Source organism: Berghia stephanieae, chromosome 9 (assembly GCF_034508935.2).
Source record: "Berghia stephanieae isolate SIO BIC M18660-M18661 chromosome 9, UCSD_Bste_1.3, whole genome shotgun sequence".
In the NCBI taxonomy this organism is placed as follows: Eukaryota; Metazoa; Mollusca; class Gastropoda; order Nudibranchia; family Aeolidiidae; genus Berghia; species Berghia stephanieae.
In genome coordinates this window covers 24,295,392-24,322,858 of record NC_088368.1, presented here as the reverse complement: position 1 = coordinate 24,322,858, position 27,467 = coordinate 24,295,392, and the positions used below count along the sequence as shown (strand labels likewise).

General features: G+C 32.2%; 1 protein-coding gene across 1 annotated transcript; it reads right to left on the bottom strand.

Annotated features, from left to right (window-relative positions):
• LOC144979910 (hatching enzyme 1.2-like) lies at positions 1–27,149 on the bottom strand. The gene is made up of 13 exons (XM_078927174.1): positions 27,061–27,149; positions 26,370–26,425; positions 25,736–25,799; positions 25,200–25,253; positions 16,963–17,065; positions 15,579–15,667; positions 13,150–13,270; positions 9,106–9,172; positions 7,347–7,550; positions 6,814–6,940; positions 4,115–4,258; positions 2,942–2,969; positions 1–352 (listed from the first exon to the last, which is right to left on the bottom strand). The coding sequence occupies exons 2-12, from the start codon at positions 26,394–26,396 to the stop codon at positions 2,959–2,961; spliced, it is 1,011 nt and encodes a 336-aa protein (XP_078783300.1). The 5' UTR covers positions 26,397–26,425; positions 27,061–27,149; the 3' UTR covers positions 1–352; positions 2,942–2,958.
• Between the last annotated feature and the right edge of the window lie 318 nt (positions 27,150–27,467).

Here is a 27,467-nt window from a genome sequence, read left to right as displayed (position 1 = left end):
TTGCGTTTGATTGTCACCAAAGAGACCATTTTATTTACGAAGTTTAAAATGTTTCCTTATAATTCATTTCTTTTATCAATTCTATTTCTATCCGGTCTCACAAAACGTAAGAAGCAAGGTTTGTTACAATGTCCATTATGATTTTTTTCTACTTTACATTATACTACTCTATAGCCGTAAACAAGAAATAAAACATGATTTTCTATTTTTGCCCGATATCTAAAAGCTTCCTAGATAAATTATCTAAAATTGTGTTTTATCATGTAACGGCAATAAAAGTGTGATCCGATCAGCTCTATATTCATTTTTTCATCCTGGCACATCGCAAAATATCTGGTCATTTTGGTGTTTTCTGGGGGGGGGGGGGGAGAGAAAAGGAAATAATGTTTTTATATAATACAATTTTTAGGGCAAGAATTTAGATTTTCTTTGACAACAAATAAAAAATAAATATTCACTGCCTCTAAATAGCCTACTCTTGATGGGAACGGAGCGTAGCGTAGACTTTGTAATCTCATAGAAAGACACTGTCCCAAAAAATATTTTACGTCAGAATATAAGGCAACGAAAACCAACAGACAACAAACATATCCTACGTAATATGCGATTAGCAGTTCATCCATTATATTTATTTGTTTCCTTGGCACTACTTACTAACGACAACTCACTAGGCAATGCACTAACTTAACAGTGACAAATGCAAGTTCTAGTGCCAGGCTATAAGTTATTAAAGTTTACGATCGGGGCTGCCATAAATATTGACCAGAATGTTTCGTTGGAAGAGTATACCATCAAATCACCATTTCATCTGGTAGACAATAGTCAGCTAAACATTTATTTAATTCTTTTTCATTTGAACAAATAGATAGAACGAAATTTGCGTCATTCATCTCTTTGATATTGTTTTTATCCAGATATGTTATGGATTCTTATTAAATTGTGAAATTAAGGCTAGTAGTTCTTATTTATTCTATTCTTGAAGGAGAAGTCCACCTCTTTGCCCATAGTTGGTTACAATGAACTCGTCTTGTATTATGACACTCACTTTCGGATCGGAAGTTCCTTGATTCGAGCCTCACTCGACGCATAGTTGAATCCTTTAAAAAGGCTCTTTAGACACATCCACTCACCCGACTCAGGTGCAAAGTAAATACCTGGCTGATTACAGCCTTATCACTATCGAATAAAATGTAATATCGCATAACAGGCGTTATAGTCTCGTTCTACATGTTCAGTGTTTCTGTTAGTCGTTGACCCTTTGTAAACCGCTTATCACGTTTTGTGTTTATATAAAAGCTCAGATTATTTTAACACACAGAATTAAACATACAAACACACATAGTCAAAGTCACCATTGATAAACACGTCCCACATTACCCCAACGCGACTGGCCATCTTCTTATCGTGATGACACTCCATCAACAACTGCTGGTACGTACTGGAAACGAGTGTATCTACTCCATCCAACCCAACCCACCCCAAACAAACTCACTGATATAACTTTGTTACTTTATGAAAAAAAACAAAACAATTGGAGTCTTTATGACACTGCTTATTACGTGTTGAAAAAGCGTGCTACAGTACACACACTAGCATGAAATTATGACGACGTATTAACCTATACGCTTATCTTTTAATCGGTCACTCAACACCAAGGGCAGAATGTGCTGGAATTCGGCGTGTAGGGATCGAGTGAGTACTCCCTATGAGTCGTAACGATTACGAGAGAAATATAATCTACAATACAGGAATATAGACACCACATGCACAGCATCAGTGGCGTGTCATGCTTACAGAATAAGGTGGTACCAGAATCAGAGGAAAATTACTTAAAACATGTTATATTTGTAAATACGAAAGAAAGAAAATAAATGAGAGAAAAGACTTACTCAAATAAATAAGAGGCGGTGTATACATTTTCTCCGTTTTTAATTTTTTTTTAATGATGTAATCCATTTTTTTAAAAGATGGATGTGGTGCCCGGCACCAAATCAACCAATATAGCCACGCCCCTGCACAGCATTCAAATAAGAAAAATACGTTTACAAAACTAAACCCTTTTCTCGTCCTCCTTGACTCCTCATCCTCTTCTCCTTCCTCCACTTAATTCCATATAACCTCTTCCTCTTCTTCTTCCTCCTCCTCCTCCTACCCCTCCTCCTCCTCCTCCTCCTCCTCCTCCTCCTCCTCCTCCTCCTCCTCCTCCTCCTCCTCCTCCTCCTCCTACTCCTCCTCCTCCTCCTACTCCTCCTCTTCCTTGCAAGAAACGACAAAGAGTGTATTAGTAGAAGACATGACAAAGAAAGCTGAAGAAATAGCCGTTAACGTTGATCTTGAGAAAATTACGATAATTGTTATTTGTATACAGTTTGACACAGAAATATCCCTATATAAGACAATCAGGGAAATCAGCCTACTGTTTGAGAACGGACAAACATTCAAGATGGGGTTCAGTTAGATACTTCCAGAGAAATAAGCAGAAATAAGGACGCTGAATCTGTTCCTGGGAATAAATCACCGAAGCCATTAGAACGCTCAAGAAAGAAAAAAAAAACACCAGACCCAACCATTTTGAATGTAGAATTATTTCAAAGCTGAACCTATACATAAAGCAAGAATATTGCAGAGCCTCTTGAAAAGGAAACAAGTGTCAGGAGACTTGACAAAATGAAAAAAATATAACTACCTCAAAATGTACACAAGCCAGATTCACAAAAAACGAATCTCAAAAGCAGTTGTGAACGGACAGTCAGATATCAACAGGCTGACGATAGACAATGTCAAATATTTACAGACCAGATGGTTACTTTCCACAACATAGTGAAACAGTAAGGGAATGGGACATATTAAATAAATCACATTTGCTTCATATACCGGGATGATTCCCTACCCCTGTTGCACAAGATTTACTGAATTTGATAGCAAAATTAATTCCACTTACCGTCTTATCGGACCAAATCATGATGGCACTGTGGAGAGGAAAATTATATCAGGTTAAGAGGGCTAGGGAAGTAACTACTACTACTTCTACTACTACTACTAATACTACTACTACTACTACTACTACTACTACTACTACTACTACTACTACTACTACTACTACTACTACTTCTACTACTACTACTACTACTACTACTACTACTACTACTACTACTACTACTACTACTAATAATAATAATAATAATAATAATAATAATAATAATAATAATAACAATAATAATAATAATACTACAACAACTACTACTACTACAACTACTACTACTACCACTACTACTATTACTACTACTACTACTACTACTACTACTACTACTACTACTACTACTACTACTACTTCTACTACTACTACTACTACTACTACTACTACTACTACTACTACTACTACTACTACTACTACTGCAACTACTACAACTAATACTACTACAACTACTACTACTACTACTACTACTACTACTACTACTACTACTACTACTACTAATACTACAACTACTACTATTACTACTACTACTACTTCTACTACTACTACTACTACTACTACTACTACTACTACTACTACTACTACTACTACTACTACTACTACTACCACCACCATTAAAACTACAACAACACCAACAACAACTACTACTACTACTACTACTACGACTACTACTACTACTACTACTACTACTACTACTACTACTACTACTACTACTACTACTACTACTACTACGACTACTACTACTACTACTACGACGACTACTACTACTACTACTACTACTACTACTACTACTACTACTATTACTACGACTACTACTACTACTACTACTACTACTACTACTACTACTACTACTATTACTACTACTACTACTACTACTACTACTACTACTACTAATATTACTGAAACTGCTACTACTACTACAACTACAACTACTACAACTACTACTACTACTACTACTACTACTACTACTACTACTACTACTACAACTACTACTACTACTACTACTACTACTACTACTACTACTACTATTACTACTGAAACTACTAATACTACTTCTACTACTACTACTATAATTATTACTGCCATTCCAATATTGCAGATCACTCTCATATACTGCAGCTAATATAACTATTTCCTCACCGAATTTGAGAGATCCGTATTTCGTCTTATCGTCGGCAGAACAATACTCGATTGGATAATCGTCCGTAGGCAATGAACACCAGCATCTGCAGTCTGGGCCCAGAAAACCGTTGGGACAATCAGCGTCTGTTTTGGTGCAATGTGCTGTCAAGGGACGATAACCAGACCATGGAATGGATTAAAAATGACAATTGAATATACTGTTATGAACAAATAATCACCCAATTGATAGGTATCAAGACAAATTGCTATGCTTACATGTCCCATAACAAAATAAGGTCAATCTATTTGTATTTTTTCGCAAAAATAAATGAAATGAAAAAATATTGGATACATATACTAAATAATTGAATGAATATATTTTAAAATCATTGTCATGTCTGTTGGCCATTATACAAATACCAAATTGGTTATTCATTTGACTTTCAATAGACACGGGCGTTTATATTTGCAGGTCTGATCACCGAATCAATAATGGAATTGATTTAACATTGTTGTAATAGACAATACATTGCATTCGTAGGAGAGTATTTCCAATACACAAATGAGCCTGTAATATTTTGGGTTATCAGACCTGCATAAAACGACATGTTTCGATTAAGCAATTAAAAACGTTAACATTAACCCAATATGACCATCAAAATAATGTCCACTATTTCACAATAATACTTTAATTTTTATCATCATGTTTATGCTGGTGTTTGCGTGTCGTCATAAAGACATCTTGAGGGCAAAGAAGAGGAAAAAGATATTATATTTGGTCCATGCATGTAGTAGGAATATTCTTTTATGTGTCTATGTGTGCTTGAATTACAAAGAAAATCCATCTACTATCTGCTGTGAAAATGAACCAGTTTGTTAACGTTTGTCGATTTTACATTGGCAAATTTAAACAAGAAGCGGTGAAGTCGGCAGATTCACAACTACACATTTACAAAAACACATCCATCAAAGTTTAAAGCACAATATTATGTCTTGATGCGTGGAAACTGAGCACTATTTACAAATACGAGCTGTGTCCAAAAAAAATATCCTATTGAGTTCATTAATTTTTCATTTGACATCATATTTGGCTCCATTCGACGTGAACTTATTTTGCTCTCAGAATCAAAAGTTGAAATATTTAATCCTTCAGATATATATATATATATATATATATATATATATATATATATATATATATATATATATATATATATATATTTCTGTATTTATTTTCCTTTTTTTTTATTTTTCTTCTGGTTTCTAGCCAACATAATAGTTTCTCTTCAGTGGATAATCCTTGATTTATTGATTTCCTTGATATATATATATGTATATATATATATATATATATATATATATATATATATATATATATGTCTGAGTGTGTGTGTGTGTGTGTGTGTGTGTCTGTGTGTGTGGGTGTTCTTTTAAGGAGCTTAAACAGATTCCGGGGGGGGGGGGGGGGTATACGTATGTCACAGTAAAGGTTGTTCACAATTATCTTATTAAATTTTATTTTATTAAGAACTGAATTCATCTCACTCCAGTTATATTTCGGTAGGCTTAGATAAACTTTACCTTCTAATATTAGATCGTCTTTCCTTTTATAGCCTTCCCTCGAATTAATTTCTAATTAGTGAATACTTTTCGTTCTACATTCTGTCACGTAGCCACTTATTATAAAAGCTGATAGGTCTAACATTCGACACTCACTTTCTCTCCACAATCTATGCCGGACGGCCAGTCGCTCTATTCCTATATATATACTGGAAGATTTTTATCTTTTGGGACTTTGTAGATATTATATCTACACCATTAAGACGCCGGAGCTTTTAACTTTGATTGTATAATCTTCAAGGATCAAACCCGAGCCCGCTGTCAAAGGACTACACAATAACCCCTTACCAATTGCCTGGAAGTGGAATTTTACGAGCCCGATCCTGTTATCAGAGGAATAGATCATCCAAGCCCATCAACTGCCTGGAAAGGTAAACTTACGAACCTGACATATTATCATAAGTTACGTAAAATATTCATATCTCTATTTGTAACTGCCACGATCACTGTTTATCTCTTTTAATTAAATTTCATCATTATTTTTTATTTCATTGTAAACAAATCGTTAATTGTTTTTCATTTATAGTAACTAGTAAATTCTGGGGCCTCATTCTACATATATCTTTATGCATAGTCGAGTAGCTCTTTACTCACTTGAGACCATGACAACGTATATATTATACATGCCATCGTTTATTTTTTAAATTGCCACTGATATTTATTTTTGATATTATGTTGTTCTTTGCGACCAAAATTCTCATTGCTTAGTATCTTTGAGGTTTTGTTTTACTCCATTTTGAAATTTGCTTTCCAACCGGTAGGTCCAGGGTTCTCGTTTTGAGAGGCGCACAGTTGAGTCCTTGGAAATGCTCATTACTCACATTCTCTCAAAGCCTTTCGTGTAGAATTAATACGTGGCCGTTAAGAGATGTTTCACCTCCTATAAAAGATTGTAATTAACTATACAAGCTTCTTGTCTTGCCCTTTATTTTAAGTGTTGCTGCGTGCTGGGAAACCTTTGTAAAGTGGGCTGAGTACGTTTAGTGGATTGTGCGCTATCAAATGCTCTTTTTGTGGGGTGTTGTTTTTTTTTGAAATATATTTTGTTCTGGTTTGAAACTGTTAAAATAATTATTGTCCACATATTTCATACTGACTTGTACACTTGTACATGGCGTTGAGAGTCCTCACGTCCAGGAAACTCATTCCTTTTCTGTTTCCAATCACATCTTGGTAGGCGCTGTCTTTGGTAGTGATAGTGTTCTTTCCATTGCTCGAAAACGCCTGGAAGATTTGAAATTTTTAAAAAGATGATTTACATTGCCCAACCACCCGGGCATAATCGACAAAATAACAACAACAACAACAACAACAACAACAACAACAAGAAAATCAACATTACAAGCAACAACAACAACAGCAGCAACGACAAATAAATGAAACAATGTGAAGTGCATTGCAATGGTAAATCCGTGGAAATGCTCTCTCTCTCTCTCTCTCTCTCTCTCTCTCTCTCTATATATATATATATATATATATATATATATATATATATATATATATATATATATATATATCATTCTCTCCGTCTACTATCTATCTATCTATATATATATATATATGGGCTCAGGGCTTAAATGGGTGAATTATATAATGAGATAAGACAATGAAAATGTGACCAGTTTCTTACAGTTTTTCCATAATGCATGACGCTCCTGTAGTCGTATGGGAGACCAAACGTATTTACTTTGGTCGTGGATTGCATTTCAAAATTGACATCTTTACCCGGTTTTATATTTTCAAAGTTTATAGTGACGTAATTGTCTCGATCAGGGTGAGTCTGCTCGTGATTGAGCCCAAGGGCGTGGAGAAGTTCGTGGACAATTATTCCATGCTAGAAGTAGAATCATTTCACATAATAAGAATAGCAATAATAATAATAATAATAATAATAATAATAATAATAATAATAATAATAATAATAATAATAATAATAATAATAATAATAATAATAATAACAATAACAATAACAATAACAATTTTAGATTTCAAATTAACATCTAAGATTGGTAAATAATCTAAAGAATGCAAACAAATTGACGAATAAGACAGAATTTGATAACGATTTTTATCTTTTGAACATAAATATAATTTAAAATGTTAAATCATCATACTTTAATTGATCAAAGCTTAGAATCTTTGTGTAAAAAGAATAAGGGACGTAACTCTCTATTTGAAAGAGATATCGTTGACTGTTTTAGTTAAATATACGTAGAAATTGCAGTTTTTTCGGAAATTTAAAGATCATTACGAACATGTGCTCATCTATGTTAATCAATATACTATTGTATTGTGGAAATTGACATAGATCGAGACGAATCTTTTGAGGAATCAACTTTGATGCGTTTGAAAATGCAATCAAATTATGGCAATTCCGAAGACCAACGTTCATTACGCCTCATTAGATTTTCTATAAAACCTTTTGAATCAACGGGCAAAGAATTACCTTTATTTTATGAAAAGTTTGCAAGTTGCTCGGATATCAACCTATGAAAAACGTGTTATCATTTTTAAATTTAAAAGTAAGTCTGTGCTCCGATGATAAACATCTAACCTTGGTTGTACGGAACAATGTTGAACCCAACCCTATTTTTTAAAAAAAGAATCTGTAGATTATGATTTTTCAATTTAAATACTTTGTCGCCAAAACTGAAATAGTTTTACAGTAATGAAAAAAAATCAATCTATGTAATTTTGAATTTTTTCTTAAGTTTCTGACTAGATTAAAGATAATATCCTGCCACTTTCCATAAACGATATCACGTCATAAAAACATGTTTATACAAACAATTCGAAGATCTGGGAAAGTGTGTGTAAAACACTGCTAGAGAAATACAAGAAAAAATTCATCCCAAAAAATCAGTCTGCCTCGGCTTGGGATCGAACCTCACTACCCCTGATTCTTCAGAAGAGCACGCGTTATACGCTGTGAATCCTCGCTGCATCATAAAACACAACCATTGAACATAAGAGTATGAGGACGACGACATTTGAAGTAGGCTGATTTAATGGGATGGTTTTCCCTGTTATGTCTGGCACTGTTTCATTCAAATTCTTGTAGATCTTTACTTTAAACTAGTGCCTGCTCCTTAATTTATGACATTTTATATATTCAAATTGTTTTTAACGTCAAACTTCAAAACCAGTGATTCAACAGATAAAAGGCAGTCGACAATTGAGTTTGATTAAAATATAAATATTGTATTGTCTTCGAATCAGAATTATTGAAATTTATAGAAAAAACTATTGAACTCCCTTATTTTGAATTCAAATCTTTGTTTCCTTGCCCGCTCACAAGCTCGAACAGCAAGTTTTATTACGGTAAAGTAAGTTTTTATAAAATATTTTTAAAATGCTGATGACCATAGCATGATTATTTAGGTACTCACATAAATACATCCTTTGCCTAGAGACAAATCTTGACTACTTAAAACTTGTCCAACATATGACCAACATCTGTAATTTATAAAATAGAGCACTTAACTTAAGAAAGCATTCTTACTTAAAGGCAATCCTGTTTTTAAAAAGAACCATATCACATTCTCAAATATCTATGATTAAACTAAGTTTGTGAAAATGGGCACATTATTTACAATTAAAGCATGATGCTTTTTATAGCTTGTTGAAAGAATTGCTTAGTGAAAAAGTCTTAAATCTGAAACTGAGGGTTTGGGATCGAGGATCGTCTCTCGACCCCTGGCACTAGAATCATGCACAGTTGTTACTCCAATGAGTTTGATATCCCCGAGGCTTCCTAAAGGGAACAAAGATGTATTGTTATTATATGGGCTCTGTTCTCCTTGAGAGTTTGAAACCAGGCCTATGGAGGACTGGATATACATTTTGAAACTGGATTCAGAGTGATAGCATCATGTGTTTTGTCTGAAGAGATGCTGGTCGTTTATCGAAGAGGTTTACCATTTGATTTGGATAATGACAAATGTCACAGCTATCTTTAAAAAGGGAGAAAAAGGAGACCAAAGTAATTATAGACCCGTATTATACATGCACGTGTTATACACGCAAATTAATGATGTCATTCATAGAGGATTGTATTTTGAATTATTATGAAAGCAACAGCCGACCTGCATAGTTTTATGAATAATCGTTCCTGTGTTACACAATTTATTGAAGTGATGGAAACTTCACTACCATTGTTGATGAAATATAAATATTGATATTATATATTTAGACTTTGATTCTGTACCTCATTTAAGTCTGTTTCAAAAATTGAAAGTGTATGGATTAAGAGGTTACATGTTTAGTTGGATAAAATCGTTTCTAGGTAGTTAAACATACATTAAGGGTAAACATAAGAGGCGAGTTTTCGGAATTTGGTAAAGTTACCAGCAGGATTCCCCTGGTTAGTGTGTTGTGTCCTCTTCTGTTTAAAATCTTTATTAATTACCTCCCTGTTATCTTATTATCTACGTGTGAATTATTTGCTGACGACAAAAGATTGACAACACCGCGAATAACAGTTAAACATTACATGACGATCTTCTGTCTATATTTGCTAGGTCAAAGGATCGGGAGTTCAATTTTAATATTTCTAAATGTTATTGGTGAATATAATCCTTAAAATATATATTTCACTGTGAAAGAACGTAATATTTTTTTTATTTAAGTGTTTTCAGAGAAGGATGTTGGTTTGACATGAGATCCCAATCCCAGGTTTGATCTACATATTAATGGAATATTTAAAAGAGCAAATATGTTGGTTAGAATTATAACACGAAGTTTCCCTCATTTCAATTGTGCTACTTTACTTTAGACTTTGGTGAGACCAATTTGGAGTATGCCAATTGCATATGGAGCCCGATGTCTAAAATGACAGTCCATAGCCTACGAAAACGTCCAAAGTCTGTCGCTGAATTGTATTATCTGTCTTATAAGGAAAGATTGGAAAGCCATTCAATTCCTTCTTGAATGTACAGAAGACTAAGAGAGATCTAATTCAAATTTACAAGATCGTACACAAGATTGACAACTTAGATTCCAATGAGTTCTTCAAATATGCGGTTTTGACGTCAACAAGAGGTGGGGTAATCATGATCTTCAAAGAACGATGTTTGACCTCAATACGTGCCAACTCTTTAATTTTCAGGAACGAAGATATTTGGAACTCTCATCCACGCATCTTCAATAACTGCGAGAAATCTCAACGTTTTTAAAAAAAACTGTGTTCATCAGGAATTTGATGAGTGATTTATGTTTGTTTTATAATAGATATCCTGTACTTTATGTCCTCTAATATCATGTATCAGTCTTTTTGTCATTCTGATAGGGCACATAAGACCACACTATTTGCCTAATTTAGTTCCTATTAGGCACTGTATTGTACCTTATGATTCGATGTGTTGTATGTTCATTGTTTGCTCTCCGGAAGACTAGTTCCACATTTTCAAGAAGTTTTGAACCTGAAGAAAGGAAGATATGACGTCACGAATTCAGCTTCTCCATTACTCTATACCTTATCCCACAATAAAATCTAAGAGTAATGGAAGAATTCACGACATTGCAGACGCAAACACCCAGTTAAAACAAGCTACAAAATATATTCCCATACGAAGGAGAGGATAGGAATGATATACGAAATGATAATTCAATGAAACCTGCGGCATACCAAATAAAAATTAGTCGTCATTTCAAAGATATAACTCATGTGTCCTATTTAAATGGACGGAAAAATTGCGTCAAACTCTGTGACAATACGTCAGAACAGGAACAACTTCCGTATGGCATACCACAAGGCTCGGTCTTTGGACCCATCTCTTCAATCTAACATGGAGCTATTATCCTATCTTACTGCTTCCCATAATTTTATATTCCACTTCTATGCATATAACTCTTAGATTAATAAGTTTTATTTCTTTTCTTATTATCATAACACAATACGACATTTTTAAAAAAAATTATATGACTGACATAATTCACCGGATGACTGAGAGCACACTCCAATTAAGCGAATATAAAACAGAAAAAAACTTTCATTGGCATAAACATTTTTTTTAAATGAATTAAAAATTGAATGTATTATTTTGATAAAAAATTAAAGTGAAGTTTATATGTCTGAGCAGGTTGGAAACTGGGGATCATGTTTGATAAAAATCTCTCCATGTCATTCCATGTAAACAATGTCTGTATATCTTTGAGATTTAAAATTAAACAAATTTACGTTGTCAGAAATAGTTTAATGGGAAATGTCACAAAAAAATGTGTGATTTTTGTAGGCATCAATATTAATTCATGATTATTGCAATTCCCTTCTGTCAGAACTGTCATGAGCTCAATGAAGTAAATTAACAAACTGCAACAAGTAAAATACTAAGCAGCTCGATTAACATATGTATTAAAAGGAAAGAAATTAAGGAAATTGTTCATATAAAAAAAGATTGTTCAACCATATCACCCCACTTTTGGAAAAGTTGCATCACCATCATTATCATCATCATCATCATCATCATCATCATCATCATCATCATCATCATCATCATCATCATCATCATCATCTTCATCATCATCAATTTTATTATTATCATTATTATTATTATTATTATTATTATTATTATTATTATTATTATTATTATTATTATTATTATAATTATCATTATTATCATCATTATTATTATTATCATTATTATTATTATTATTATTATTATATTATTATTATTATTATTATTATTATTATTATTATAATAATAATTATCATTATTATCATCATTATTATTTTATTATTATTATTATTATTATTATCATCATCATCATCATCATTATTATGATTTTTATTAAATGGCACCTAAGATATAATACCGTGATTAGTAACTAACATACTTTAAGTCCCAAACCAGATGCGTTCTCTCATCACAGGACACCACTCGATCATATCTACCAAAAACTATGACAAAAACGTTTGGTCATCGCAAATTCATTATTAACAGAACTGGTCATTAATTACAAGCGATGTTTCACACCTAATATTATCGATATATTCATTCATTATGACTTGAAAATTTCTATAGAGGAATACCCATTAAATGTGCTCAAATCAATTCACAAGTGGTCGGCAGTCAGCAACATCACTTAACATGTAGGATGAGATAGAAATATGTAAGGTCCATCGAGCCGTAATTTATCCCGGAGTCTATAACGTTAAACTGACAGCATACATTACTCGCTATCCTATGGATAGGACGATAATCTGTCGCAAAGAGCTACTAGACCCAGATACACATCATTGCTGGGTGACAGGGTGGTCAGAAAACAATAATATTGCCTTCTTCCAGGATCATTTCAGTCAGTTCCATCAACCAATTGGGCTATCCCAATACCTCCTGTGCATAAAATGTATGCATAATATCGATTATTTTGGTGTTGTCAATATGTTAAACTTATTGCTCGTTGCACTATCATTATTTCTTTAAAGAACTTACCCTGTCGAATTGAGAATATTTATCCGGAATGTGTCCGACTCGACATACTGTCTAAACTTAATGCAACTGAAGTGAGAGATTTCAGCCATTGCATTTGCAATTTTCTTTAATGCATCAGCGTCTGGATTGAACAAAAACAAAATAGAACATGGAATAAAGGGGGAAACAATAAACGTGCAAATTACTGTCTGAATCTGTATCGGTCAGGTATTAAACGACCCACTGGCTCAAGCTTGCATCGCGTCATTTGCTGAATGAGCATGGTCTTGTGTAACCCATAAAAATCTAATGAGTTACTCACTGTATAAATCAGGTAATAAACGACTCATTGTCTATATTTGGTAATAATTGACCCACTGACTAAATCTGGCAATAGGCGATTCTGGTAATTTGTGACCGACCAATTTAATCAGAAATATATTTTGAATCAATGACGGTTCATTAAGAATTATCATTATGGTTTGGATATCATTACGCATCAAAATATATTTTTAAGAAAACAGGAGGCGTGCATGAAAAAAAAATACTTGAACGGCTACGTTTATAATCAAAGATTAATAGGACGTGCCATGATGTTTTCTTTAGGAAAATGGATTTTCCATACATACTAAAATGGTATAATATATAGTCTAAAACGGCAAAATTTTGAACGTGTTTCTGCTCGTTATTTTAATGAATTCAATGTATGGCATATGTTTCATTCTGACATAAAACAAGTCAAGGGATGTGGGTCACAAATAGATGACAGTGATTAAAAAAGTACGAAGTAATATTAGACGTGTCACCAGTGGTGGTGGTGGTGGTGGTAGTAGTAGTAGTAGTAGTAGTAGTAGTAGTAGTAGTAGTAGTAGTAGCAGTAGTGGTAGTAGTAGTAGTAGTAGTAGTAGTAGTAGTAGTAGTAGTTGTAGTAGTTGTAGTAGTAGTAGTAGTAGTAGTAGTAGTAGTAGTAATAGTGGTAGTAGTAGTAGTAGTAGTAGTAGTAGTAGTAGTAGTAGTAGTAGTATTAGACATTTGACAACTATCCTATTTAGACTGATTAAAGTATCTAAATTTGCCTTCACTAGATCATTGTGGAATAAAAGGTGATCTTATTCATTTATACAGACTCGTGCTTGGTTCTAACAATATGGATTATAATGATTTTTAAAATCATTCGCATCTTACAAACACTAGGGGAGATAAGTTTAAGATACTTGTTGACAAATGTAATTCGTCTTTAAGGAAAAATAACCGTTACTCTATTCAGAGAAGTGTGACTATTTTGAATAATCTAAATTTGAGACAAAAATTCTAATTCAATAAATATTTTAATTATTTCATTGATAAAGAACCTACCAACATAATGTTTGCTTTTGATGAAGGATGTAACATGATATTGGATATTATTGCATTGTGTATAACAATTAGTTGAAGATGCCAAATGAAAGGAAAACGATTTAATTATACTACGAATTTGTAATTTGGCAATTATTTGTGAATTAGATAGTTGATACTCAATGTTATCAATTCACATTAAATGCTGTTTATATATTCGATAACATGTAGCTAGACATAAATGCTATACAAATCATTAAAGGTTTTTAGAACATATTAGCTCTTAAACGATACGATACGATAATAATAATAATAATAATAATAATAATAATAATAATAATAATAATAATAATAATAATAATAATAATGATAATAACATTAATAATAATAATAATAATAATAATAATAATAATAATAATAATAATAATAATAATAATAATAATAATATATGTATGAGTTAAATTGCACATTAGTACGACACCTATAAGGTGCTTTGCTACATCAGCATAAAAGTGTCACGGTCACAGGGAATTCACATATTGGGACAAAGCATGTCTGTTCCTGGCTAGAGTCACAATTTCGTCAATGGGCATAGAATCCAGCCCATGTAGTAGAGTGCCTGCGGGTCTAGTTGTCGAACTCTTAAAGTAGGCAATAGCACAATCAACATCCAACTCTCTATCACATATGTGGTCCAATCACCGTTGTGTCTGCTCTGTCTTCACACATGGTTTGCGAGGCTTGGCGGGCGACTTACAGAGGGTGTAACCAAAACTGTAAAATGGCTTCAACAGCCGATGCCTTTCCATCATTAGGGGAGAGGACTACAGAGAAACCGCAAAACGTACCGAAATCGACCTGGTAACTACAGTGATGAGACACAGGCTCCGCTTTGCGGGACATATCTTACGCATGGATGCAGACCGCCTCCTGCGTCGAACTTGATTTAATAATAATAATAATAATAATAATAATAATAATAATAATAATAATAATAATAATAATAATAATAATAATAATAATAATGATAATAATGATAATAATGATAATAATAATAATAATAATAATAATAATAATAATAATAATAATAATAATAATAATAATAATATACATACCGAAATTGGGGTCAAGTTTGTATTTGACGGTTTTGTCTGTCCATCTTGAACTTTCAGATCGTAGACCTACCGTTCTCTTTTGAGGATCCCTAAAATTTTGAAATGAGAAAACGTTCCGTAATGGTAAGATATCAAATTCCCAATAATTTATTACTCTGAAGAAAAAGGGTTGGCCCATTAGAAAGATCATTGTTAAGGTTTTTAAGCTGACTTTTAATCCACCGTCTAATTTTACATTATTCTTCTCAACGTGTGACGCCAAGGAGGTGGACTTAATTTTGAAAATGTTGCTGTTTGAAGCTCGAAGAAATAAATAATATGAAATTGAATGTAAGCTTCAATTTTATTACAAGAACAGATTAAATGAACGTTTCGAATTTCCCCTTTATAAAAAAACAGGATGAATGAAACACAGCAGATGAATGAGATAATGTGGTAGTGGCGTTGTTACGATGAATAAACAAAACATTGGTTGGCAGGAAATAGTATGCTCCTTTGTAAGGAAGCCCAAATTAAAATAGATAATGGACATTTATAAAATGTGCGCAATTGATAAAATGAAAAGAAGGGAGGCGGAGAGGAACTGTGTAATGCAGTTTAGAAAGTGAAATATAAAAACGTGTAGACTGTGGTTGGAAAATAAATACAATGGAATTGGAAATAAATATAAAAAATTAAAGGATGTCGGTATAAGTTTAATCATTAGTGGCAGTAGCAGCAGCAGACGGAACATTAGTAGTTTTAGTAGTAGTAGTAGTAGTAGTAGTATTAGTAGTAGTAGTAGTAGTAGTAGTAGTAGTAGTAGTAGTAGTAGTAGTAGTAGTAGTAGTAGTAGTAGTAGTAGTAGTAGTCATTGTAGTATTGATACTTATTTGCAATCAAATGAAAAGACGATGGATGGCCGTGGGAGTGTGTGTATGTGTGTGTGCGTGGGGGGGGGGGGGCAAGAGACAAAGGTAGTATAATATTTAAATGAGGTACAGTCTCGAGTTCATGCCGTGAGGTGAAAGGGTGTTTAGTTTTAGTACCAATTCTGCCTCCCTGTACTTTCTATGTTGTTTAGTAGTGTGACAGAACTGAAGGACGGCAATTTGGATGTCGTGCAATCCTCGATGACTGGACCCAGTGAAGTAATGGGCGACAGGTTTGTCCTAGTCGTTTTCTAATGCGTATATCAGTTTTTTATCACTGTGATAAGGTACCAAAGTTTCGGCTATGTGGTCTAGTGTTATGACACTCGCTTTCATGATCTCAAGTCGCGGCTGATAGGATTCAACTCCGGTGTTTTGTTCATTTGGCAAAAACCATTTCGGTGCTCTACTCAACCCTTTCTTATACTTTCATTATCTAAGAAACTCAGAGAGCTATCAACCTTCAAACTTACGTGTTATGTAAAGCCTCGTACTGTTCCTTGGTGAGAGCTATGTCATATTCTGTTAAATAGACCTCTGGTTCAATTGATTCACTCGCAATCTTGGGGTCAGAGTCTTGTGTAATTGTATGCAAAAGAAAAGTAATATATTTTTTTCAGAGAAGGTGGGTTAACTATATGTATACATAATATAATATGATATATATATATTGGAATATGAAAATCATATTATAAGGATGTTTGTTATGCGTTCAGGTAAAATACTCACGTCATCTCCAGCGCATATAATGTGACAACACAGAAAACTATTCGTTACCTTAAAAGTTTAAAGTCCGATTGATAGAATATATTCTTTTTTTCTTAATAGGTTGGGATTCAAAATTGTTGTGTTCAGCCAATGTTAAGATTTTATCAAGCACAAAATACTGTCAAATCTAAAAAAATTTAAACTATTTTCACATATTGATATACAAGTAACTTGCCAACCTTTTTTTTTAAATTAAGGGCAGTTTCATTGGATATTGATTGGCTATTGAGAATATCTTCTGGCGTAACCATTAGTCCTTAATATGACCTTTGGCCTTCAGATCGCCCCAAAAATCATTTTAAAAATTATAAAGCTCAAACTTTGGCGATGTTAATTTCATCAATTCAGTGGCATAATAAGTAAAATATATGGGTGCATATTCGTGGTAGCCTTTTTTCTCCGTAAATGTCGAGGATTAGACATAAATAAACAAACACCGATATCGCCAGATCGTCGCTTGCACCTGACACATAAAGAGTTATCTCCCCTTGTTTTGGAAACGCAAGCCTTGAACCCAAAAAGTACGAGAACTTAGATTTAAAGTTATATTTATATTTTGAAAATATAAATTTCTGTCTGAATTTACTTTCTTGTCATTTTACTTTGTATTCATTAAATTATATATCTTGATATTTTCTGACAATGTCTCCATACATTGAATTATTTTACTTTATACAAAGAATAAATTGTTGTTTCTGTGCGATCTTAGGTGAAAGTATTGTGTTGTCATGGTAAAACATGTTACCATACTATAAATTATGCAAGTCTAAACTGTTACCACAATGAAACCTATTACTTGAAATTTATGTAAATAATTTTCCATAAAATATGATATTATAAACCCATTCATTGATTTAATAATCGCACCGCATATTTTCCAAATCAAAGATATTGGATGGCATTCTCAATTGTAGATGGCATCAGTAGATCTCATCATTGTTCTAAAAATTTGCCCGCTCTGCCTGACTACTCAAAGTGGACGGCTGAAAAAAAATATTTTTGATCTATGTTAATTTCCACAATACGGTATTATAACCTTTAAAATTGACCAATGCAGGTTTGCAATAGCCTTTATTGCTCCGTAAACTAAACAGTCACTGACGTTACTAGGCCATCATCTTTACTGTTCACGACATAAACAATCTAACATCTTTTTTTTAATATAAGCCTTGAACAAAAGTAGGTAAATTTAACATTCAAAACTTAGACCGAAGGGCTAGAGCTCGGGTGGCCGCTGGTTAGGATAAGTAAGTAACATTCAAAACTATATTTCTATTTTTGTTTAAATCTTTATTTATATTAATCTGATTAATCAATTTAATTAGCATTTAAAAATGTATATACTAATTTTTACATCTTTATTTTCTTACATTAACTTCATACGTTCAGCTAAAATATGTAATTGGATGTTGTTAAGATAGATAGATAATTATCATATTATCTCATCCCCTAAGGTATCTAGAGTTGTCCTCAACCATGTGCCTAAACACACGGACCTTGGTTGAGCGAATCATTGTGCCATCCCTGTTCGGGTCGTGTGAGGAGGTTGTGTGTGAACATTAAGTAACTGGTGTTCGACGCAGTCACATATCTAAATGTTTATGTGTTTGTAAGTATGTCGTCTAGGTTTTGTAAGTATCGTTTTTTAAGCGTTAATATTTTCTTATCTAAGGCATTCAAAACATTATTCAACGGTTACGCATTTACTAAGAAATGATAGTGTTTTCCAATGCAAGTGATGGAGTAACAAGTAAAATAGATGACGGGCTGTTAGTACAATAATTTCTCTGCAAATATTGCAGGTATCCACTAGCATATTGATAAGAATAAATGTGTTTTGTACGTTGGAATGTAAGTGTACGTGTATTTCTGTGTGTGTCCGTGTTTGTGTTTGTGTTTGTGTGTCCGTAATAACTAATTGCAAAGCACTGCAAAGTACTGCTTTTTCGGTTGATGCTTTTTCATCCAGTATTATTATTATTATTATTATTATTATTATTATTATTATTATTATTATTATTATTATTATTATTATTATTATTATTATTATTATTATTATTATTATTATTATTATTATCATTATTTTTATTATTATCATCATCATCATTATTATTATTATTATTAATATTATTATTATTATTATTATTATTATTATTATTATTATTATTATTGTTATTATTATAATTCTCATAATTATTATTTTTTATGATTATTATTATTATTATTATTATTATTATTATTATTATTATTATTATTTTATTATTATTATTATTATTATTATTATTATTGTTATTATTATCATTATCATTATTATTTTTTTTTAAAATTATTATTATCATCATTATTATCATTATTATTATAATTATTATTTCCATGTTACACACACTAGGGCATATAAGTTTAAGATATTTGTTGGAAGATGTTATTCGTTTATAAAAATTTTAAAAAAACTAATTCAAAGACCTGTGACAATTTGGAATAACAAGTAGTATCAAGATTTGATTTCAAGAATTAGAGATAGAGATAGATATCATCGTCACCACAAGTAGTATTATTATTTTTATTTTCAAAACGGCGGACGTGTTCTTTGCAGTACTGTTTTGTTATGGAATTTGATGTTTTTTACGTTGCAAAGATGAGGATCAAGAGATGAGTGTTTATCTATTATATTCATTGTCGTATTTGTTTCCTATAGTAGTATTCGTTTCAACCTTAAATTCGTCCATATAAGTGTATTGATTGATTTTCATTGCATATCTAACGGTTGCTCTTTTTCAATGTCATAATAACTACAAATTGCTTCATCTCAATTTGGGCAAGAGCCGAAGAGACGCAAAAAAGAAACTCAGATAACTTCGAAAACATCCCTTCTCCCCAATCTACCCATTCTTAAGAACTCGACAACCAAGAACTACTTTAAACATTACAAAATACCATAAAAAACGAGATGAAAGACCTCAAAGACCTGGTTATCCAATGAAGACAAGAAAACATGGAATTAAATCATGAATTAAATCTACATAAAGACGAAATAAGGGAAATCAAAATGATTAACATTAATCTAAAAAAACACACGTTGAAATGACGGAAAAACGAAACTATGAATTAGAAAACTATTCGAGGAGAAATTCCCTCCGCATTTTTGGAATCCAAGAGAAAACACACGAAACCAACAATGACTGCCTTTTACTCGTTCTGGACTTATTCAATAGATTAGAAACCGGAATTGACACTTTACACCGTACTGGCATAACGAAATCAAATCGACCCAGGCCAATAATCATCAAATTTGTAAGGCGATTAGATCGTGATATGGTGCTCAAGGCCAAAAAAAAAAGTTAAAAGGCTCGGGCATTTCAATATTTGAAGACTTAACGCAGAAGAATTTCAATCTGCTCAAAGCAGCAAGAAATGACGAAAGGATCGACTCGGCATGGTCAATGAACGGACAAGTCATGGCAGTAACCATCTATGGTGTGAGACTGAGGTTGGATCCAGACACTCCCCTCCATGTCCAAATACAAGCAAGTGGCGCCGTCTCGCCTAGTCCTCGAATTCGTTCAATCAAACAGACTGAAGACCAAATATACATCACGTCGACAACCCCTATACAATAGCAATGCCAGATAGACCACCACCAAACCCAACGTAAAACTTATTACAGTCCCGGGGAAGAGAATTTCAATCAAGACGCCTGACATCGACACGACAGAACTCAGACCAATGACTTGACACAGACCTGTCTGGAACACCCGAGAGTGACACCCCAACAAATTTGTCTTTTCATATTCCTGTTTCAAATGATTTTGTTGTATTATATTCTAATGTCGATAGCTTACTTAATAAAAGATCATAATTAACATGTATTATACAGACACATAATCCCATGATAATGTCTTACTGAAATTATGCCAAAAATTGAACTTGAGTTTGATTTGGAGATTGAATTTTTTATCGATGGATATAACTTATTTTTGAATGATTACACAAGTCTAGGTGTTGCTATCTATGTTTTGGATTGTATTGATGGCAATATATTATCTTTTGATAATCCTATAATTAGTGAAAGTGTATGGTGTGATTTTCAATATAATAATTTACACATACTTGTAGGAAATATATAGAGGTCTCATAATTCAGACAAATTAACTTTCATTGAGGATATAAAAGAAACATTACAGTCAATAGGTAAAATGAAATTTGATTGCGTGATCATTGTCGGAGATTACAATTTTTCTAATATTAAATGAACAGAACCATGTCTAACTTTTCCCGACTCTCTATTTGTCGAGGCAATTAGGGATGCTTACTTTATTCAGCTGGTGACACAGGCTACGAGACACCGACTGAACCAAACTAGTAATATACTCGACTTGGTAATATGTAACGATGATTATTGGATTAATAACATTGACCATTTGCCTTCGGTAGGGAAAAGTGATCATGACTCACTTCTTATATCGTTAAATCTTTCATCCGCCAAACATCCTTCACATGTTTATTTTGATTATTTCAAAGGTAATTACAATGCTTGCAGAGAAGACCTGAATGCCGTGAATTGGGATACTCTTGAAGGCTACGGTGTGAATGAAGCGGGGTGTTTTTAAAGACAAACAAAAATGTAGAGAATCTAAACGTATTCCATTAAGACGTAATAGAAATGTTATGTCATTGACATAAAACGTTAAACGTACAATCAATAAGAAACATAAATTGTACAAGAAATTCAAAAATAACACCAAATACACGGTTCAAAATGCTGTGAAAACGTATAAATGTACATTGGCACACGAATGTAAGAACAGTCCGAAAGGCTTTTGGAGATACGTCAGCAGATCGTTGAAAAGAAAACCATGTGTTAGTGTCTTACTGAAAGATGATGGTACCAAGGTTACTTCCGATATAGATAGATAAAGCTGATGTTCTAAATGATTATTTTTCATCTGTGTTTGTTCAAGAAGACAATACAAATATACCAACTTTCAATGTTACAAATCAATTAAACGTTCCCGATTTTTATATTACACAAGAAGACATACTTGCCACATTGTTAAATTTAGACGTTACTAAAAGCATGGGACCCGATTCCCTTCATCCCCGTTTTTTATTGAGGGTGTGGCCTTTGAAATATCATAGCCGCTGTCAACAATATATAGAAGTCTCTTGAATTTGGTACCTTACCCATTGAATGGAAACAAGCCAATGTTACTGCCATTCATAAAAAGGGCAGCAAACTGGATGCTGCAAACTATAGACCCATCAGCTTAACATGCATACTCTGTAAGGTTATGTAAGACCGAATAATGGACTTTCTTGAAATTCATACGATGCTAAAAGATACCAGCATGGTTTTAGATCAAAAAGATCATGCATTACTGAACTTTTACAGGTGATGGAGGATTTTACCAAGTTAATTGATCGTGATTAATGCATTGATGTTGTTTATCTTGATTTCCGCAAAGCTTTTGATTCGGTAGCACATAAGAGATTATTCATTAAACTAAAAGCATATGAATTTAAAGGGAATATCTTTAACTGGATTAAAGACTTTCTTAATAATCGAATACAAAGTGTCATTGTCAATGCAATGGGGTGGGGTCGAATTTTAAGAATGTAATTAGCGGTGTACCCACATGAAGCGTATTGGGACCATTTTCATTTCTTTTATATATAATGAACATCATAACATGCTACAAAATGATATATTTTCACTTTTCAAATGGTCAACAACACGGCATTCGGATTTTATTTAATGTTTCGAAATTATCACAATTATTATTACATATAGGAATAAATAATCCATGTCATAATTATTTTAAAGATACTTCTATGTCAAATCTACTTTCCGTTGTGCCTTATGAAAAGGATGTGGAAGTTACATTTGATTCACTTTGGAATTTTGATGAATATATTGATAATTGTGTAAGCAGTGCAAACAGAATGATGGGAATAATATATAGAACCTTTATAAATCTTGATAAAACCATATTTTTATATTTGTATAAATCGCTCGTTCGACCAATTCAAAATACGAAAATTGCATCTGGAGTCCATTATATAAAAGACAATCTATTAGTATTGAAATTGTACAGAGGAGAGCTACCAAAAAGATTTATGCATACAGTATTTATCTTATAAGGAATGGTTAAAATTTCTTGACTTACCAAGTTTGAAATATAGAAGAATTCGTGGGGATTTAATTCAGGTTTATAGATTGGTACATGGTCTGGATAGGATAGACTTTTCTGATTTTTTTTCATATTCTAATACTACTTTTACTAGAGGGGACAAGTTTAAGATTTTTGTCTCTAGATGCAACACAAACATAAGACAAAACTGTTTCGGTATTCGTATTGTCCAGATATTGAACAATTTAAAATTTGAAATAAAGAATGCAAAATCTATGGATTATTTCAAGGTGTGAGTAGACAGGGAATTATATGATTGGAGATTCATATATGACGAATAATACTTTTTTGCACTGCTCTTGACATGGCTTTCATCTTGTATATATATATATATATATATATATATATATATATATATATATATATTATGCATTGTTATATTATTATGGTTATCTTCTATAGATAGTATGCGCTTAGGCTAAGAAGCTCATAACATTGCCATCCGGAAGTATAACGGACCAACACATAAAACTGTGTGTATCCATGAACGTTTATAGTCAGGTTAATACAGTTCAGTGAGCATTACTCATTAACTCGGATGGCAAAAAACAATAACAAAGACCTGAGTGACGTCATCGTCGAACTATCTATATGCGTGTGTGTGAATGTGTGTGTGTGTGTGTGTGTGCTTTGGATGTCACGGCTAAATATATCCGTTTGTACACCACATATACATGAGTACATTTAAATGAAATACTATCTTTACCACGTGTATCATTATTGTAATCTTTAATCAATAGATTTATGGCATTACTATTAATATTAAGGGCATTCAGGGGATTTTATCCTATTTTGCCCTATACCATGTTATGTTCTGTTATGTTATTATTATTATTATTATTATTATTATTATTATTATTATTATTATTATTATTATTATTATTATTATTATTATTATTATTATTATTATTATTATTATCATTATTATTATTATTATTATTGTTGTTGTTGTTGTTGTTGTTCTTGGTGTTGTTGTTGTTATTATTATTATTATTATTATTATTATTATTATTATTATTATTATTATTATTATTATTATTATTATTATTATTATCATTATGACTGCTATTATTATTATTAGTATTATATTTTTATTATTATTACTATTATTATTATTATTATTATTAGTAGTAGTAGTAGTAGTAGTAGTAGTAGTAGTAGTAGTAGCAGCAGCAGCAGCAGCAGTAGTAGTAGTAGTAGTAGTAGTAGTAGTAGTAGTAGTAGTAGTAGTAGTAGTAGTAGTAGTATCATTATTATATTATTATTATTATTATTATTATTATTATTATTATTATTATTATTATTATTATTATTATTATTATTATTATTATTATTATTATTATCATTATTTCACTATTATTATAATTATTATTCCCATGTTACACACACTAGGGCAGATACGTTTAAGATAGTTCTTGGGAGATGTTATTCGTCTATGAGGAAAAATAACCTAATTCAAAGACCTGTGACAATTTCGAATAATCTAAAATGCGAAGTTAAAAAATGTTAATTCATTTCTAGTATTTTTATGAACTCCATTGATAAAGCACTTACCATCAAATGTTTGATTATGATAATGATTATTATCACTATCATGTTGAGTACCTACATTGTTATCTATGTTTTACCTTTATCTTGTGTTATATAAGACTGTTGTATTTATTTATATTTGTATATGATAGGGCATTCAATACTGGTCTTTCAGCCTCTGTAACTCCTAATAATTATGACATAACATATTATAATGTACTCACTTTCATTTGCTCTCCTCAACACTTCATCAATTGTAAGTTCTTCATTTTCATTCTCTAGACGACAGAGAGAAAAAAAGAGACCAAACACATATATAAAACGTTCGTTTAGTAATGAAGACAAAAGATAGTCTATGAAAATTTGTGACAGCAAAGCAAGGAGCATGCAAAAACACAGATCAAAAATTGTTTCTTTAAAGTGACGATAAAAAACAGACAACACAATCTGTTTTCTTTTATATTTTTTTCAAGTGAAACAAACAGCAAACAGTAAAATTTTGGATAAGTAATAAAATAATGAAGATAAGATAATGAGAACGTACTGGCGTATTTGCTAAAGTGACGTAAAGAAACCAGGGACAGAAAAAATTAACATAATCAAAACATTTTTATTTAATGATCCAAAACGGAATAATTATCTTTAAGGAACACTCAACCCAGTCGCAGTGCAGTTACATATGATATTCGAACAGCAGCAAATCTTGTAACCATTGGTTTGAATGAAAAAAATACTTAAAGAAGCTAAACACTATTCTTACCGTTCACTTTAACGGGTAAACCGAAACTTTGGGTCACCAGGAACATGAGGCCTGCCAGAATCAGCTACAGATAGGAAGATATAATACATGATGATAATAATAAAGATGGTGATAACAATATATTGATAAAAATAATAATGATGATGATGAGGTTGATGATGAGGTTGATGATGATGATGATGATGATGATGATGATGATGATGATGATGATGATGATGATGATGAAAAATTGATATTTAAAAATTGTTGGTATGGAGTAAATTTAAAGAAGAAAAAGAAGATTCAAAGATTAAAAAGACGTAGACCAAAATTTATAAATCATTTTCTTTTTTTTAAAATTCTGCAACTGTAAGGTAAAAAGGATCAGAAGTGTCTTTCACTTTTTGATCGGATAGACAACAATCTGTCACTTCTGTTCGATGTGATCTGATGATTTAGAGGATGACTTGGATTGTCTAAAATATTTCCAAGTGCCCAACTATACGCGCCCAGAGCGGGATTCGAACACTTCCGATATGAAGGCATGTCATACCACTAGAACACATAGCCGCACTTAACGTGTCAACAACCAGGATAATCTCTACTCCATGAGGGTTACTGCTCCAAAGGGGAACAAATAATTATAAACACTCACCACGGTCTTTTGGCTAAATTTCTCCATCCTAGAAGGTTTTATTTTTGAAATCTTGACTGGAATGAGATAAAGTATAGATATAATTATATGATGTCACGACAACTAAATGATGGTGGCAATGACGATGACGATGATGATGATGATGATGATGATGATGATGATGATGATGATGATGATGATGATGATGATGATGTTGGTGATGTTGATGGTGGTGATTCTTTAGCCAATAACGAAAACAGTAAAGTCGGCACCATAGGGACATAGTGTTGAAAAGAGAAGATAATTTTAATCCTATTTTGTTTATAATCTGCATTCAAAACATGTCTGATAATCTCCATTATAAATACAAATTATCTTCTGACATTACAAAGATCTATCTATGCATCGACATGGTATCAGCCAATTTTACAAACAGACTTATATTCTATTTCAAGTAGAAATTACATGGGAACCTTATTTCCAGGAGTGGTTGTCAAGCACCAGGAAAAAAGCAAACAAGTGCGACACACAAACATTCCACACAAAGAAGCTATAAAGACACCATGAGGGAAAAAAAGAAGAAGAAGAAGAAGAAGAAGAAGAAGAAGAAGAAGAAGAAGAAGAAGAAGAAGAAGAAGAAGAAGAAGAAGAAAAGAAAGAAGGAAAGAAATAAAGAAGAATAAGAGAACAAGTGGAAATTAAAACTACTAACCTTCACGATCAGGATCCAGACTTTCTCAAACGTTTGTTTCAGCTTGGGATGGCAAACTCGTAGCTGGACCCAATATTTATACCCTCAGATTTCATGATTGCGCATGTATCTGGCCCAACAAATCTATAAAACCTGGGCTATCTTACATTCTTGAGTCCACTCAGGCAGACAATAGATATCAAATACTTATTCAGGATTATCATCTGGAGGGCTACACTCATATTCTTTAATGAGTTTACCATGAGCGGAATTTCAATTTTTAAAAACATTCCTTTCTTGGGTTTTTTTTCTGTTTTGTTTTTAATCTGTTTATTGTTTTCAGGTTTGATACGCTTTAAATTGTGAGTTTTTTTATTAACACTTTTGGTCAATGAAATATATATCAATATAATCATAATAAGCTCAAA